The sequence below is a fragment of the Conger conger genome, chromosome 11, assembly GCF_963514075.1.
Source record: "Conger conger chromosome 11, fConCon1.1, whole genome shotgun sequence".
Lineage (NCBI taxonomy): Eukaryota > Metazoa > Chordata > Actinopteri > Anguilliformes > Congridae > Conger > Conger conger.
In genome coordinates this window covers 27,193,754-27,209,967 of record NC_083770.1, presented here as the reverse complement: position 1 = coordinate 27,209,967, position 16,214 = coordinate 27,193,754, and the positions used below count along the sequence as shown (strand labels likewise).

The 16,214-nt window shown below is 41.0% G+C and overlaps 1 protein-coding gene across 1 annotated transcript; it reads left to right on the top strand.

Moving 5' to 3' along the window:
* The first annotated feature begins 356 nt into the window (after positions 1-356).
* On the top strand, positions 357-6,921 carry kazald3 (Kazal-type serine peptidase inhibitor domain 3). The gene is made up of 4 exons (XM_061259426.1): positions 357-861; positions 1,305-1,465; positions 4,880-5,027; positions 5,459-6,921. The coding sequence occupies exons 1-4, from the start codon at positions 357-359 to the stop codon at positions 5,542-5,544; spliced, it is 900 nt and encodes a 299-aa protein (XP_061115410.1). The 3' UTR covers positions 5,545-6,921.
* The last annotated feature ends 9,293 nt before the right edge of the window (positions 6,922-16,214 follow it).

The following is a 16,214-nucleotide window of genomic DNA, read 5'->3' as shown; positions in this document are numbered from 1 at the left end:
TTTATTGTTTTACAAGGAGAGGACGGGGGCACCAATGCTATAAGGCTACAAGCTCTCTTTTCAGCGAAAAACTTTATGAGTGAAGACTGGACAGTTTCAAGCTCTCCTTACCAGATGACAACTGCACGGGCAAAATCACTATTTGGAAACAAGAGAAAATTGGTTATTTAAGAGAAGATAATAAAACACATTTTTATTTGAGGTTGATGAGAATATCTGATCCATTAATAGGCAATTCATTTTCGAGCCTTGCAAAATATTGGTATATCGACATTTTGTTTATGACCAGCATACGATTAAAGAAATCGAGAAATATAGCTGGCAAAAGTTATAGCTATTGGTTAAAAACAGTCACCATGTCATGGTGTAAAACAATTTTAGTATTAATAGTGCTGATCCTGGGAAACAGCGAAAGCTTTCCCAATAACAAGCATGATGAAGATGTCGTTGAAGACGTCGAGCCAGCTGAATTTGACGTGGTAGAAGATCTAACAAACAGCACAAATGAGAGTCTATGCGACCAGTGTTCACCAGAACTGTGCCCAGCGGCACTGGGCTGCAGAGCGGGGACAGTTTTGGATAGCTGCGGCTGCTGCTCTGAGTGCGGGAATTTGGAAGGACAGCCGTGTGACCTGGACACCAGGAACAGTTTTTACGGTCTGTGTGGCTCGGATCTTCAGTGCAAAATCGACGTCTCAGACCTCGGACTGGGAGAGATACCTGAGCCGCAGTGTATTTGCAAATTACAAGAGGCAGTATGTGGTTCGGACGGCAGAACTTACATGAATATATGCCAGTTTAAAGAAGCGGCATATTCTTCCATTGGACTAAGTGTTAATGGCAGCGGTCCATGCCGAACTGGTACGTTACTTAATTATTCAAATATTCTTATAATTAGACAATTTAGCGTAGAGCCAGCAGCTCATGTTTAGCCCACTTTAGGTGTGATGTCTTATACAAATAACTAATATAACCGAAAAGTTTCTGTTGGAGAAGTAGCTGTGTTCAATTGAATAACACAGTGAGAAGTCTGTGTTGGGTACTTTGTTTTCTCACCGTGTTATTGACGGTATGAAAACCGTCTAAGTATTTCGGGATTCAAAATATAGACATACCAACAGGAGGGAATATGTTACTGACTTCTACTGGGGTTGTGCTCCTGGAATGCAGCCTGTTGTATAGGAAGCTATTATCCTGTAAAAAACGCATGCGTCCCATGCCAGTGCCAAAAAATGCACAGCCAAAGCCAGTCGAGACACCCACTGAGACGAATGCGCTCATGAACTTGACTTGTATGTTTTAAGTTCCTCTCATTAAGGTCCCACCCCATAACCTTGTGAACGTGACTGGAAGCACCGTGTCGTTCATGTGCGAGGTCTTCGCATATCCAATGGCGTTAATTGAATGGAGGAAGGATGGCAATGACGTAACCCTTCCGGGAGACGACCCTCACATTTCTGTACAGGTAAATAGTATTGAAATAGATGATATGGATACACAACATTTTGCTGGCCACATCTTCCATGGTGTTTTTCTTCCGTTTCATTACCTGTATTAACAATGTAATTGAAATAATCATTCGATTTAGCTGATGCTTTTATCCAAAATGACAGTTGATTAGACTACGCAGGAGACAACCCCCCCCGGTGCTATGTGGGGTTAAGGGCCTTACTTAAGGGCCCAACAGCTGTGTGCATCTTATTGTCGCTAGATATGGGGCTTGAGCCACCAACCTTCCGGGTCCCAGGCATGTACCTTAGCCACTAGGCTACAGGCTCCCCCTGATGCTAATAATATATGAATAGTGACCAAGCACCAAAGTTTGTAACATGATCTGATGTGCCATTGTAGAACATGATTATCCTGAGTGGAAGATTGGTGCATGGCTGGAGTTGGTGTGCATCTTTATCTGTCATAAATCCTAACTTGTTACATTTTAATCTACCATAAAAGTTTAATTTTTTTGTTTGATCTAAAATACTCAACCAACAATAAGTGCTGTATTACTGAGTAACTGGTTATATTAGTCAGTTTTCTAAAGGAAGCAGAAAAATAGAAAAATCCAACATTGGGCTACCTCACATCTGGTAGCTGGTCATTTCAAGCTGGTCATAGCAGCAGGGAACAGAACACATGCATGGTAAAATTCCTGGTCAGAAGCTAGAATCCTCTCTCACCATTACACCAAAGCTAAACAGTGTGAATATATGAGTAAACTATTTAATATAGAGAGTGATGGAAGCAGTGCTATTGTGGTACCTTTAACTTAAATATCAGTCCAGAAAGGGCTTATTGGAAAGGGTCTGCTCAGTTTACCACCAAGACATGTTTTAATGTTTTTAGTCAGTGAATTATGTGATACATGGTGGCACAGCTTTATTGTCTAGCTTTGCCTTTTACTAGTCATTTCGCGACAAAGGACATAGTACCATATGGCGGTGTTTGTCTTTGTGTTTTGAAAGCATAATTACAATGTTTGTAAGAATGTATGCCTATTTATATCGTTCTCCCGAGCCACACGGCCAGTCTTTAATCTCATGATAAACTTACTGCCCTTCGTATTGGCAGTAGAGAAACCATGCCACTCGCTAGTTTGCTTTAGCCTTGAAGATTAATGTCATCCTTTTGGCTACCTCAGGTGCATGAGGTCCATCAATAATGGGAGTTGTAATGGTTGAGCTGTCCCCTGGTTAATGGAAAGACTGTTTCTGTCTGTAATACATGTGCACTTTGGCAGTGCAGTTAGGCTGGAAAATGTAATGGCTGTCATGACACCATAAATTGCTAATTATAACAACATTAATGTAGAAAAGGATGAGCCTAATGAAGTTGAAAAAAAAAAAAATCACATTTTCCTATCCACCCTCCACTCTATGGTTGAGTTGTCTCAAATTATTGTTGTGGTAATATTTATATCATACAAAAAACTGCAAAATCCGGTCATGTCAGATTGTTAAAAAGACTCTCTACTAGCGAGAACAGCTGTTTAGATTCTTATCAGTTTCTCATTTGCAATGCGGAGCAATAGAACAGCAGGCTCCCCATTCATATCAGAAGTTGTTTTTTTTCTTAGCTCAGTTTTATTCCACGTCCGGCCGACATACAGTATTTCCGGTTTAGTAGAATTACAAGTTTGTTTTGCGAATTATTTGATACAGGTATATTTATGGAACCAAATATCCCTCCTGGTTATGAAGCTATGAGTCTTATCTGACTAACGTTTAAGTTTATTCTGTAATCTGTTCATCCATTTTTGAGAAAACTATATCTAAGCAAATGGCGTCTTGAACTTCTTATTGTTGTGTAAATGCATTGCTAGGTTATTTCAGTACTGAACTAATGTAAAACACGGTGCATTTCTTGTACAGGTTTCCTACCCTTTCTAATAAGGTATAATGTGTCATATTCAGGCAACTGACAGTTTAGGAATATCACTGCATTCACATAGCATAATGAATATACAGATGTGCATAATTACAGGATTTTAACTTGCTATGGATGTAAACCAGTATTTGTACTGGCTAAAGGGACTAAAAGGGCTCTGGTTAACCTAATTTTGAAATAAAGTTTGTAAATGTGATGCATATTTGTTAGAAAGCATTAGGTTGATCCCTTTTGTAGAGCTTTATGAAAATATACTCTCTTATATGTGAACAAAACACACATGAAGGTTAATTTCCTTTACCTTTTCTATCATAAAATATGTCTTAATAGAAAAATAATATTTTCTGATCATTCACATTTCTGGAAAAAAAGATATGGAAGACCAAAGCTTGGGAGGCACGGCAGTCGTCTGGCAGTTGGACTGCAGGTTCGATCCCAACCTGGGTGTAAAGGGGTCCCTGAGCAAGACATCTAAACCCATTACATTACATTAATGCTCTTATCCAGAGCGACTTACAGTTGATTAGACTAAGCAGGAGCAATGCAGGCCTTGCTCAAGGGCCCAAGGGCTGTGCGGATCTTATTATGGCGGGTTTGAACCACCAACCTTGGGGGCCCAGTCATGTACCTTAACCACTAGGCTACAGCCCGCCCCAATTGCCCCTGATGAGCTGGTTGGTGTCTTGCATGGCAGCCAATCGCCATTGTGTGTGTGAATGGTTGAATGAGAAGCATCAATTGTACAGTGCTTTGGATAAAGGCACTATATAAATGCAGACATTTACCATTTTACCATATGCAGAAGTTTTGTATTTGGAGAGATTTGGGGACACTTGAGGACACCTGATTGCAGTTTTGGGAAAACTCATGTGGAATTTGAATGCTTGTCGATATCTTTACCAAATTTTGTACACAAGTTAACATCAAGTTTGTGCACAAATATTAATTATGAGTTATATTCTATGATTTAGTATTTTTGTGTAACTTTTGTATACTGCGTGTACATGCTCTGATATCAATTGGTCTGTCTCAAATATCTGAATGGTACAAGCCTCTTCTTAAATTTAAGTCTTCAACCATGTGTGTGCAGTAAATAGTCTTTGAGATATTGACACTTTTATAGGACTAGCACAAAGTAGGTGGAAATTGTCCTCTGGGAAAGGTGGAAAGGGTTAATATTGAAGTCTCAACATTTTATTATATTGTCTCCACATAACGCAGTATCACATTGGGAGGCTTTTAATAAAACAGCATTTAAACATTCTTTCTCAATCAATAGCAATATACTGCATGACACTGAATGCCATGCACACACCATACTGTGGCCTATAACAACTCAAAAAGTTAAGAGGCATTATTTGCTTATAATGAGCTAATACGTTTGGCTGTTAATAAGGTGCAGAATTCCACTGTGTTTACAAAAGCCCTCGGGTCTTAATTTGGGCCTTAGTTAGCATGTGTCAATGTTGACCTTTCTCTGTGGTGTGCTGGCCAGTCACGAGGGGGTCCCCTAAAGTACGAGCTGTCCAGCTGGCTTCAGATTGAGGGCCTTGCTCCAGGGGATGCAGGCGCTTACCGCTGTGTGGCCCACAATGCACTGGGCAGTGTCTCAGCATCGGCTGTGCTGGGAGCACTGGGGCCAGGTACGAACCATTCCTGCTTTACAGACCCACACACACACACACACACACACACACACACAGGACTGAACAACCATGGAGTTTATGAGGACCCCAGGTTTCAGCTTTATTCTAAAATGTCAAAAGTTTACTCAAGCCAACATTTCAGTTTTCCATTCTGAGATATTATCTCAAATCTTATGGGATTGTGGTTACTACAGCGACTGAACCTACTGTATGAGGATCCTATCTGAATCTAGAGCCTGTTTAAAATTCTTTACCCATTAAGCACATTGTTCCATAACTTTTTTGTATTGAATGTGCCAGCCCTATGTGAAGGAAAAGTAGCAAAATGTTGTTGCATAAGTTGGGAAATGTAACTGAGTACACAGCAAGGACAAAATGTGGCAGATGCAGTTTTTCATGACCTGATGTTGTCTTCTTTTGTTTTCCAGATGAGATGTCTGCCTATTTATCAGAGAATATGACAGAAATGTTTGGATATGACCAGCCAAGAGACTACGACGAAGACTACTATTAATCAGTTTGTCCTCAGATGCCTACCCCAAACAAGTGCAGTGTTTGTGGAAGGCAGCATTCTGCTACATTTACATTGCTTTGGTTTGTACTGAGCCAAAGTCATGATTGCACATTCCTTCTGTGAGCAGTGAGCAGAGTTCATTGGCCTGAGCCACTCAACTTAGAGCCACTATTAAGGAAACTGACTGGGAAAAGTCAGTTAGTGTGAATACACAAGAGGTATGCTCATCAGTCGAAACAATTTGTACAAAATCGTATAGTAATCCACATCATATCATATCCACTCTGGAGTTCAAGTTAGGGTCAGTGCAGGGGCAATGAATACCCTTCTGTGTTAAAGTGATCATATCACAAACCCCTTGTGACTACACATGAAATATGACTGCTTTTGAACTTCAAATTTAAAGGACGTTTCAAAACACATGAAGAGTGTCTCGTAAGGAACCATCCCTGACTGTAGCCCTACCGTCCTTAAAACATTTCACATTCCCCTCAGGTTTTTCCGCATGTTACATCTGGAACATGTGGGATTACCAACTGTATTGTGTTTGAAATGTCTGACTGAATTCATTTCCTTGCATTGTAATGCATTTTTTTTGTGTTCGGTCTGCATTCCAGTATAGTGGATCTATTTCATGCATGGACAGATGTGTTAGCAAGCCAAGATCAGACAAGCAGAACAGCCCACAGATGGTTTTAATGTCTGGGAAAGCCATATGAAACAGTCATGAGTATAATCTGAGTCTTCAGTGGAGGAAAGCTGCTCATCATATGCGCAGGTGACGAGCCAGTTCCATCCTAAATCACGGACCCCTGACTTCCTAACTCCCTTAATGAAATCGTGTTTCTCATCCTGCTCCTCAAAATGCCCTGCCACCTGGAATCAATGATATCCTTTGTGTTCTTCTGCCAACGTGGTGTTCCTGTGGTGGCATTTTTATGGGAAGATTAGGAGCTATCTCTAGAGCAAAATAACAAAAACAGCCCCAAACAATCAGCCAGGGTTTCCTAATCATATTTGACCATTTTCTCAGAGTTTCTTTTTTAAACACATCTCTATTATACGTATGTTTAGTGGTTTCCTTTCATGTAATATTTGTAAACAGGTCCACAATCGCAATTGTAAATACTGATAAAGCCAATAATGTAAGTATTAGTGTCAGATAATGTAAGATTTGTGGCTCTTTGCTGGTAATATTTTGCAGTTTGTGCCAGAGAATATATGAAAGAAATCCAGTAGTTATTACAGAATATTTAATCACAGAGAGCCGCTAAAATACATTTCTCATTGAAAAATGTTTATTCTCTTGTTATTTGCTGAATTGTAAAGGAAGATGATGGGCTATTCAGAGAAATGTAAAAGTGATAAAAGATGCAATAAAACAACGTTTTGCTGCAAAGTAGGTTACTACCTGTGTAAGCTGGCGTGCCAGAGTCCCTTCAGCAAAACACTGCTAAAGTAATTAGAGCGCAAAGCAGAATAAATCAACCCAGCAAAGTCTGGGGACCTCTGTCTCAGGCCTCCTAAATACAGTAAAGAGCATTTCATTCTTTCTGCTCTGAGTCCTTACACTTTGTGTGTGTGTATATTTGTGTTTTAAGAGACTCATATGCTGTGGACTCACAGCACCCCATGGGTCAATAACTAGCGAGCGGCAGTTCTCAGATTCACCAGGGCTGCTCATTTCTGCTCCAAGTGGTGCAGACGTGGAGAGAAATAATTACAGAACTTCCAAAAGCTCAGAGGGGCATTGAGCTCCGTTTTCTTTTGTGAGGGCCTCATATCCTGTTCAGGAAAAGACATTACTGGTGAAGACGGAAACCAAAACAGTTTGAAATGAGCAGTTTGGGTCTGCTAGGGGCTTGCAGCTGCATTGGTCCTGACTGACAGCGACTGAGAGCTCAAAGTGGAAAACATAACATTCATTCATGGGAGTCAACTGGGTGCAAACTGGAAACGCCATTGTGTCAGATTCTCTGTCTCTATGATCTGGTGTGGAAAAAAGGAGACCATTAAAATTCCATCTGCTTGGTCAACAACAGGAACTTGAAGAACGTATAGTGAGTTCTTGGAAGAGACACACTGCCAGCACCTGGAAGCCATTGGGAATCACTTAACAGTTATCTTAGAAAACAGCTTGGAATTGATGTAAAGAATTGAAATTAATTCCAGCTTTGGTATCCACAAGTAAACGATTAGCACTTCTCTGTTTTTATGTTCACATAATTTATTTAAGAAAATGCGCAGTAACAATTGGAATTTCGTATTTGTTTTTGATTGTGAGGCAATGGGAGATAAAACTAAACAAAAAACAAAAAAACTACATTCAGGAAAGAAGTCATTCTTCACAACCCTTCTGAAAATGCAATCAAGCATCAAGACAAACATCTTGTGAAAGCAGCTGCTGTCAACGTGAAAGCATGCCCTCTGCTGGCCAGTAGATGTAAACACTGGAACTTGTCAGTTGAAAGAGCGCTGAATGCAGTTCTTCTCCAAAGGCCACATATAGTATTTTCCACATAATGGGGAAATTCTTTGTGGTAATTTGATATGGGCGTGAGACAAAAATACTTACATTTCCTTAATTAAGGGTTAGAGAAATGGAGTTTAATCTCCAAATATGTCCGGCATGCCACAGGCACCATTGCGGTGGTTTGGTGATCCACAGTGACAATTTTAGGCCAACAGTATGATGGCAACACAGTAACTTCAGCAGATTACAGTAGTCAAATGCAGTGCTAATTACAGACAGCGGCAGTTGTCTTTAATTACAATAACAGAAAACATTTTAAAGCTAGGGAACACTATAACTGTCTAGACAAAAATCATATCTTTAGGGCTTGAGGTATGGGAAAACATATTTTGGTGGTGTCAGTGCGTTCTGTTCTGATTTTGTTTGTACAAATCAAAAACGAAGACTCTATTGCAGCAGACCGATTCTGAATTTACTCGGGTGGAATCCGTGGAGTGCAGAGGGGCACCACTGCTGCAGGGGGACAGGGAGGTCCCCAGTCTGCAGAGTTTGAGTCAAGCTCTACTCTCCTGAGGCCTGAACTGGTAAAACAACACCTGTTCCCCATCTGCGGAATGCACAGTTCACCATGTGTCTCTAATTCAGGGGTGAGTATGGTCGATAAAAAGATGTGGAATCGGGCTGCTTGATGGATGCCCTATTCGAGGTGGGCCAGGGACCTAGTATTTTATCGGTCTAACCTCACTGCATGAAGTGGGCAGGGTATTGTCCTAACAATTACACTCTGTTGATGTGAAGAGTGGCATTTTCCCACTGCAGGAAATTCTCAAACTAACTCACTATTAAATTTCTTCCACAATGTTTTTATAGCAACTCTGATATGTATATTTAAAATTCCTCTGTGGGTGATGACTTTAAATTTACAGCAGACAATGTTTGCACTGCTAACATGCTAACAGGACATCCAGGGCCAGATGTTAGAGTCTTTGTGTCACGGACGGTTACATCCAGGTGCTCCCACAGTGGGTTAGGGATGGCTTTCCACAAGGTCTGTGCACCATTTTGAAAGGCTCCATATGCATATCAAAAGCCTCTCTGTGTCAGAAAGACCCAGGACACAGCTTCAGAGGCTGAGCTGTCTCAGATCGACTGCAGAGTCAATGAGATAAAAACTAATTTCCTCTCCAAACACCCCCGGTGAGAAAACGGAGGGAAATCTCTTGATAACAGAAAGGAGTGAAACAAAACAGAAACTTAAGGCACATCACTGGAGCTTATTATAATCTAACAAGTATCGTCACTGTGAGCACATTATTCCAGGTTAAAAGGATAAAGTTCTGTTGCTTAGCATTTCTGAGTGAGGTTAATTCAGCCAAATCCCATCTAGCCTGTAAACGATAGAAAAACAGATTGCTTTTTGTCTTCAGCCTCCCTTTAAGATGTGCCTTGATTGTTTTTCTTTTTCCGCTTGACAAGAAAGGGTCAACAAACAGCTCACATGTGCAAGTCACTATAGCTACTCTTGTTCTGAGTGGTAAATGAATTTCTCTCCCTGAGAGTCTAAGATCTTAGAATGACTGTGGCGGGTGACAAATATACCCCTTATAATGAGAATGATGTGTAATAATGAACATATTGTCACAACAGGCCTGTCAAATCCCAGAATCCACAATCACTCAGCTGAAAGCAAAACAGATGTAGAAAGGGCTGGCAATTTCTCTGCATATATCCAGACTTTATACACCCCACAGACACAGCACATCATGCAGACACAGATATGTTTTATCATAATTAATACTATCAACATAAAGCAATATGACAGCAAGACAATTGTACCAAAAAACATTGTTTGCTCTCAACTGGAGAAAAGAATAAATATTACTCTTGTTGGCATGATTAATTGTTTTCATTCTTCCATGAAGCAAAGTGAAACAAGACAAACTAAACAGCAATCATAGCTTGTGTGAATAACGCGAATAATAAATACTTTTGGACGTACCATAAAAAGGACAACATAATGCTCAACACAAAAACTCCAGCTGAGAAGCCACTGCTCTTAAAAACAAGGCCTTTCGTCAGCCCCGGGGATAATGCTCATGTGTAAAAATGCACTGACCCAGAAAGCAACACAAGAATAAGGGAAACAACAGACTATTTGTCACGGTCATCAATCTGTGGCTAGCCACAGCATGGATGACCACTCTAATTCAAGGCCTTTAATACAGGAAAGAATGAAAGCGTCTTTATCATACTAGAGTCTAATCAGTGTCCGATGTTGATATGTTGTAAAATAAGCAAATTGCATTAGGTTTCCTCATTCCTGACTTGGTTCAAGGAGCAGAAATGCTACCACAAATTATGTGGCTGATCCCATTCCTTTCACATAAAACATGCCTGTGGTGCCTCTTTGAGCACCATTCAGAACTCTGTAAACGAGGAAAATAACCAAGATTAAATCACCCAGCTAATGCCAAAAAACAAGCAAACAAAACAGAAACACCCACACATATGCACAAACACACACGCAAACACGCACACACACACACACACACATATTATTAATGTTCAACTAATGACACTGGATGCATCTTCATTGTAGCTATTTTCTGTGTGCAAGGGAATTGGTTTTCAGGTATCATGTCAGGCATGTTACCTGACATGATTTCCTACCCACAATGCCTCATGGCACAGGTGCCTTCCAGTACACACCCTGGCTCACCGCCTGGCAGTTTGTCTGAGGCCCTGCCAGAAATGTGGATATTATATACGCAGAATATGAGGAATATGTACAGCACATGGTATTCTCTACAATGGTGAATACAATTTGACCTCATGCGGGACAGGTTATTCAATCCACATTGGGTTCTGATGTGGCATGCCTGCATTTATTTAGTCCCAAAAATTCAATTCTCCAAGTGTTATATGTCATGCTAGGTTTTTGGGAAAATAAAATCTTCTTGGAAGTATAAATACATACTGAAATCTACAATCTTAGGGAATTTTAAATGGCTACTATCTGAAACTCTGCCTTGATTCAATTAATTAATTCCTATAGGCTTTAGGTTGCATTGCTGGGACATAATCTACTGTATAAATCCTTATTTAGTAAAAGGTGTCGCATTGTCACTGCGATGATTAAATTAATTATTCCCTACTACACCTGTATAACACTATCCTTAGAGTACCAATGCTACTTGACTCATGGAATCAATGCAGCCTTTGTTAGAACCATTAACTACAATTTGTCTGCTAACTAGATTACAGAGTAGGCAGAGCTCTAACGCTAACAATCCCCTGCAAAGCCCAGGTGTATTGTGGGTACAAGTGGTTTCTGAATGCACTTAAGACAATGAACATTCCATTACAGAGAGAGTGCTGTGCTCTTGAGTTGATTAGAAATTGTGAAGACCGGGGTGAGCTTTATCTGTGTCATCCACATGCTCATTTAAGGATGTTAAAAAGAACACTAAACCACAGAAACATTGCATTTTTCACTCCTGACTTACTTTGCATTTGTGATGACTACTCAGAAGAGCCTAATATCCTTTATGTCTGAAATGTGTTTTTTGAATCTGTTCTACACATATTCTGACGCCATAGTTCTTCTTTACACATCATGAAACATAGCATGGAGATATTTATGCTGACAATGTTGACACTTCATGCTACGCAAATGCAGGCACAGCTAGGGATTGCCCTAGGAGAGGCACGTAACAATAACATAGACTGTTTCTATTTACTTTGCATGAATATAGTGAAGTGCGAAAATTTGGACGCCCCTGGTAAAAAAACCTTTTAAAATTAATATATAAGTGAACAGAACAGAGCAGAGCAAGATTCATTTTTTATTTTCATTTTGTACAGTTAAAAATAAAAGGAAAAAGGCCCTGTGTGTCAGTTAGTACTTTGTAACTCCTCCTCAGGAAAATATAGCAGCTTGTAGCTTTCTGTAGCCAGTTAAGAGTCTTTCAGTTAAGTAAAAAAAAAAATTCAAAAAGGTTCCCAAACATTGGCCTTTTTCTTTTTTATAGAATTTATAAACAGTAAACAATTAAAATCAATCTTAAATAAAAGCAATCTTGCTTTAAAATGAGCTCTCATGTCTCATGTTAAACTGCATTACCATTTAGAGTTCAGGTTTGCTTTCGATCAGGTACAGATTCATTTAAGCCAGGGGTGCCCAAAATTTTGCAAGCCACTGTACTGTGCAAGTCAATCACATGAACGATCCAATAACAAGAAATCCCAGAGTTTCCACTTGACTGTATAATGCTGGAGCATTCTCTTTCTTCTTGAGTTTTACAATGTAGGTCGGCAAAAGATAGGATATTTATGTGATCAAGATACATTAAAATCAGGAACAGAGAAGCATGAGTAGACTACATTTATTTAAATGCACAAAATCAGCCATAAATGACCATTCCAGATATAAATATTAGAACATTTCATGACAGTTTTCAGACCTATGACCTCCCACCTTATGATGACTTCTGATGATATACATTTTTGCATCACTAGATTCCAAGATAATTTTCTCTTTAATCAACTGTTATAGGCCACCCACCGGGCTTTGAAAGTCTCCCAGATCTCTTACCCACGAATACTTACTTGCGCCTATTACCTCTTCTGGGGCATAGGCCGTCAACAAGGGTTCTCCAAGCATCCCGATCCTGGGCCAACCTCTCCAGCTGTCCCCAGGTGTGTCCCATCTTCTTGGCATCAGCTGTGCCAGGTGTTTCGTGGTGGGCCTCTCTTTCTTCTCCCTTGGGGATTCCACCTGAGAGATTGTCTTGTGATGCTCAAGGATGGTTTACAGACTGTATGACCAATCCATCTCCAACACCATTGGAGAATCTCTTTCTCTGCCGGCTGTTGTTGTGTTCGTTGCCACAAGTCTTTATTGCTGATGGTTTTAGGCCAGCGAATCTGAAGGATTAGTCGCAGACAGGTGTTTAAGAAAACTTGCAGTTTATTGGTTGCGGTGACAGTGGTCCTCCAGGTCTCAGCACTGTAGAGTAGGACTGACTTCACGTTGGTGTTAAAAATCCTGATCTTGGTTACGATGGAAAGGTCTCTTGAGCTCCAGATGTTTTTTTTAGTTGGAGAAAGGCTCCTCTGGCCTTGCCAATCCTGGCTCTCACATCAGCATCTGTTCCACCTTGCTTGTTGACAATGCTGCCCAGGTATGCGTTTAACTTCCTTCCTTCCAGAATGATGGGTGATGTGTTATTACATTACATTAATGGCATTTGGCAGACGCTGTTATCCAGAGCAACGTACAACAAAGTTCATACCCATAACCAGGGCCTATTTGAATTTTTTTTTTTTTTAAACAAACAAATAAACAAACAAACAAACAACAAAGCAAAAGTGACCAAACTTAACTATCCAAACACTGCTTACCTAGCCAACTAAAAATACCGATACACAAAGTAAATCACAGAAAGACAACAATTAAGGTTCACAGGGAGGTAGGGAGGGACGGGGAGAGGTGCTGCTTGAAGAGGTGCGTCTTCAGTTTGCGCTTGAAGGTGGGGAGAGTTTCTACAGTTCTGACCTCAACGGGGAGTTCATTCCACCACCGTGGAGCCAGAACAGACAGTAGTCTGTGAGGTGGAGGTGGAGGTGGAGGTGGAGGTGGAGGTGGAGGTTCGGAGAGGGGGAGGTGCCAAGCGGCCTGTCGAGGCTGAACAAAGAGGTCTGGCAGGGGTGTAGGGTCTGATGATGTTTTGTAGGTAAGCTGGGGAAGACCCCTTAACTGCTTGGAAGGCTAGCACCAATGTTTTGAATTTGATGCGAGCCATGACAGGCAGCCAGTGGAGGGAAGTAAGTAGGGGGGTGACATGTGAGTATTTGGGAAGGTTGAAGACCAGATGAGCTGCTGCATTCCGGATAAGTTGGAGGGGTCTGATGGCGGATGCTGGGAGGCCAGCCAAGAGGGAATTGCTGTAGTCCAGGCGGGACAGAACCATCACTTGGACTAGGAGCTGGGTCGAGTAGGGGGTGAGAAAGGGGCGGATTCTCGGTATGTTGTATAGGAAGAACCTGCATGACCGGGTCACCACCGCAATGTTCTCGGAGAGGGACAGTCTGCTGTCCATCACCACGCCGAGGTTCCTTGCACTGGGTGATGGCGTAAGCGTGGTATCCCCGAGGGAAATGGAGAGATCCAGATGGGAAGAGGTATTAGCAGGGATGAATATCATTTCAGTTATGTTATTGGCATTGATTTAATGACCTCGCTCTTTCCTCTGTGGATGTGAAGCCCAAGCCGAGTAGAGTTGTCAATGATGCTGGTCTTTTCCTGCATCTGCTGTTGGGCGTGGGAGAGTAGGGCCAGGTCATCTGTAAAGTCAAGGTCTTCTAATTTGCGTCCATAATGTCCATTGTATGCTATTTAGTTTCTTTGCTGTAGATTGCGTCATGATCCAGTCTATTGCCAGCAGGAACAAAAATGGACAGACAGCCCTGTCCCACTCCAGTTGTTACCTAGAAGGCATCTGTGGGTTGACTGCCGTGTATCACCCTGCAGGTCATCCCCTCATTGGAGTTCCTGATGATATTTCTGTACATCTCTGAGCAGTGTCTGAGCAGCTTCCAGAGGGTCTCTCTATCCAAGCTGTCGAAAGCCTTTTCGTAGTCAATGAAATTAATGAATAGAGGTGAATTCCACTCCAGTGCTCCAATATTATGCGCAGTGTTGCAATCTGGTCTGTGCAGGACCTGTCCTTGCGGAAGCCCGCCTGTTGGTCTCAGAGCTGTGGGTCGACGGCGTCCTTCATCCTGTCCAGTATAATCCTGTTGAATACTTTACCTGGGACGGACAGTAGTGTGATCCCTCTGTAGTTTGCACATTGGCTCATATGGCCTTTATTTGGTAGTTTGATGAGGTAGCCCTCCTTCCATTCTGATGGGATGTGTTCTTCTATGCCTGTGCTGGAATACCATTGGGTCCTGCAGTTTCCTCAGTTCCTCAGTTTCTTGAAGGCTTTGCGGATCTCTTCCTTTGTTGGAATGCTGCAGTCTATTAGCAGATCGCTGTCCGCTTGCTGGATGTCTGGTGGGTCCCGTGGTGCTGGTCTGTTTAGCAGTTCCACAAAATGTTCTACCCATCTTCCCTTTTGTCCTTCCTCACCGATGATTGGGAAATAATCTGTATTTTTACTATTTAGATATAACCTTCAAAGCATGACCAGGACCACATACAGCAGTCATATTTTTATGAGGGCCTCATTATTAAGCAATTATATGAAATGTAGAGTGGTCTCACCAGCACAACCGTTTTCTGCCTCCAGTTCCCAGTATCCACAGTTCAATGCAGATAGTGAAATAAATAATATGCCGCATTCATGGATTTTACTGGTTGTGGAGTTAGTAATGGAACTATGAAAAGATCATTTCAAAAGACTAGTAAATAAGAATGGATTTTCAGGGACTTTCAGCCTCAGTAATGACCAGGATTTTATTTCTGACTGTATACTGCAAAAAGTATTATATTATTTGCAACTACCTCTTTCTTTGACGTAATACAAGAGTGGAAGATCCCATCGCAATGAAAAAAGAATCCATATTGTACAATTAAGTTCAGCCATGAACAAAACAGTATTTGTTTCACTAAAATATTTTAATCCGACAGATTGTTTGTAATGAAGGTTTCTACTTCAATTTGACCCAGATGACATGTAGGTAAACTCTGTGAAGCTTTTCAAAAAGGAGACAGCCCTGCAGGTTTCTGTTTGCCAACAGGAAGTTGCTGGGCTGGCGATTGCACAGTGAGGAAATGACATATGTGTAAAGGAAGGGTGTATGCAAGACTCAACAGAGAACCATGCCTTCGGTACAATGCAGAAGATAGGGCGATTGAATACAACCTAAAACATTTAAAACTGCATGCCATGCAATATACAAATGACCTATGCAAATCATGCATCCCACTGTATTTGGATAAACCTTATTCCAGACTTCCTGTATTTATTCCAAACCTTACTGGATAAATGTGATTTGTTTTTAGTTATGAACAATAATAAAGTCCATATTTAATGCAATGACCTTGCATCAAACCATAATTGGTTACATGTTTGCTGTTTGTACAAAATGACTGTGAATAAAATGACAGTGACAATGACAGAAGTCTTGCAAAAGCTGATGGAAAACTAAAAGAGGAACGGGATGCTGTTTTCTGACCACAGGACTAGAA

Bases quoted from the DNA above. Each gene is read 5' to 3' on its own strand.
- kazald3 (XM_061259426.1), top strand. From the start codon at position 357: ATGTCATGGTGTAAAACAATTTTAGTATTAATAGTGCTGATCCTGGGA. The intron at 1,466-4,879 runs GTAAATAGTATT...TGTGCTGGCCAG, and splicing joins ACCCTCACATTTCTGTACAG to TCACGAGGGGGTCCCCTAAA. The intron at 5,028-5,458 runs GTACGAACCATT...TTTGTTTTCCAG, and splicing joins GCTGGGAGCACTGGGGCCAG to ATGAGATGTCTGCCTATTTA.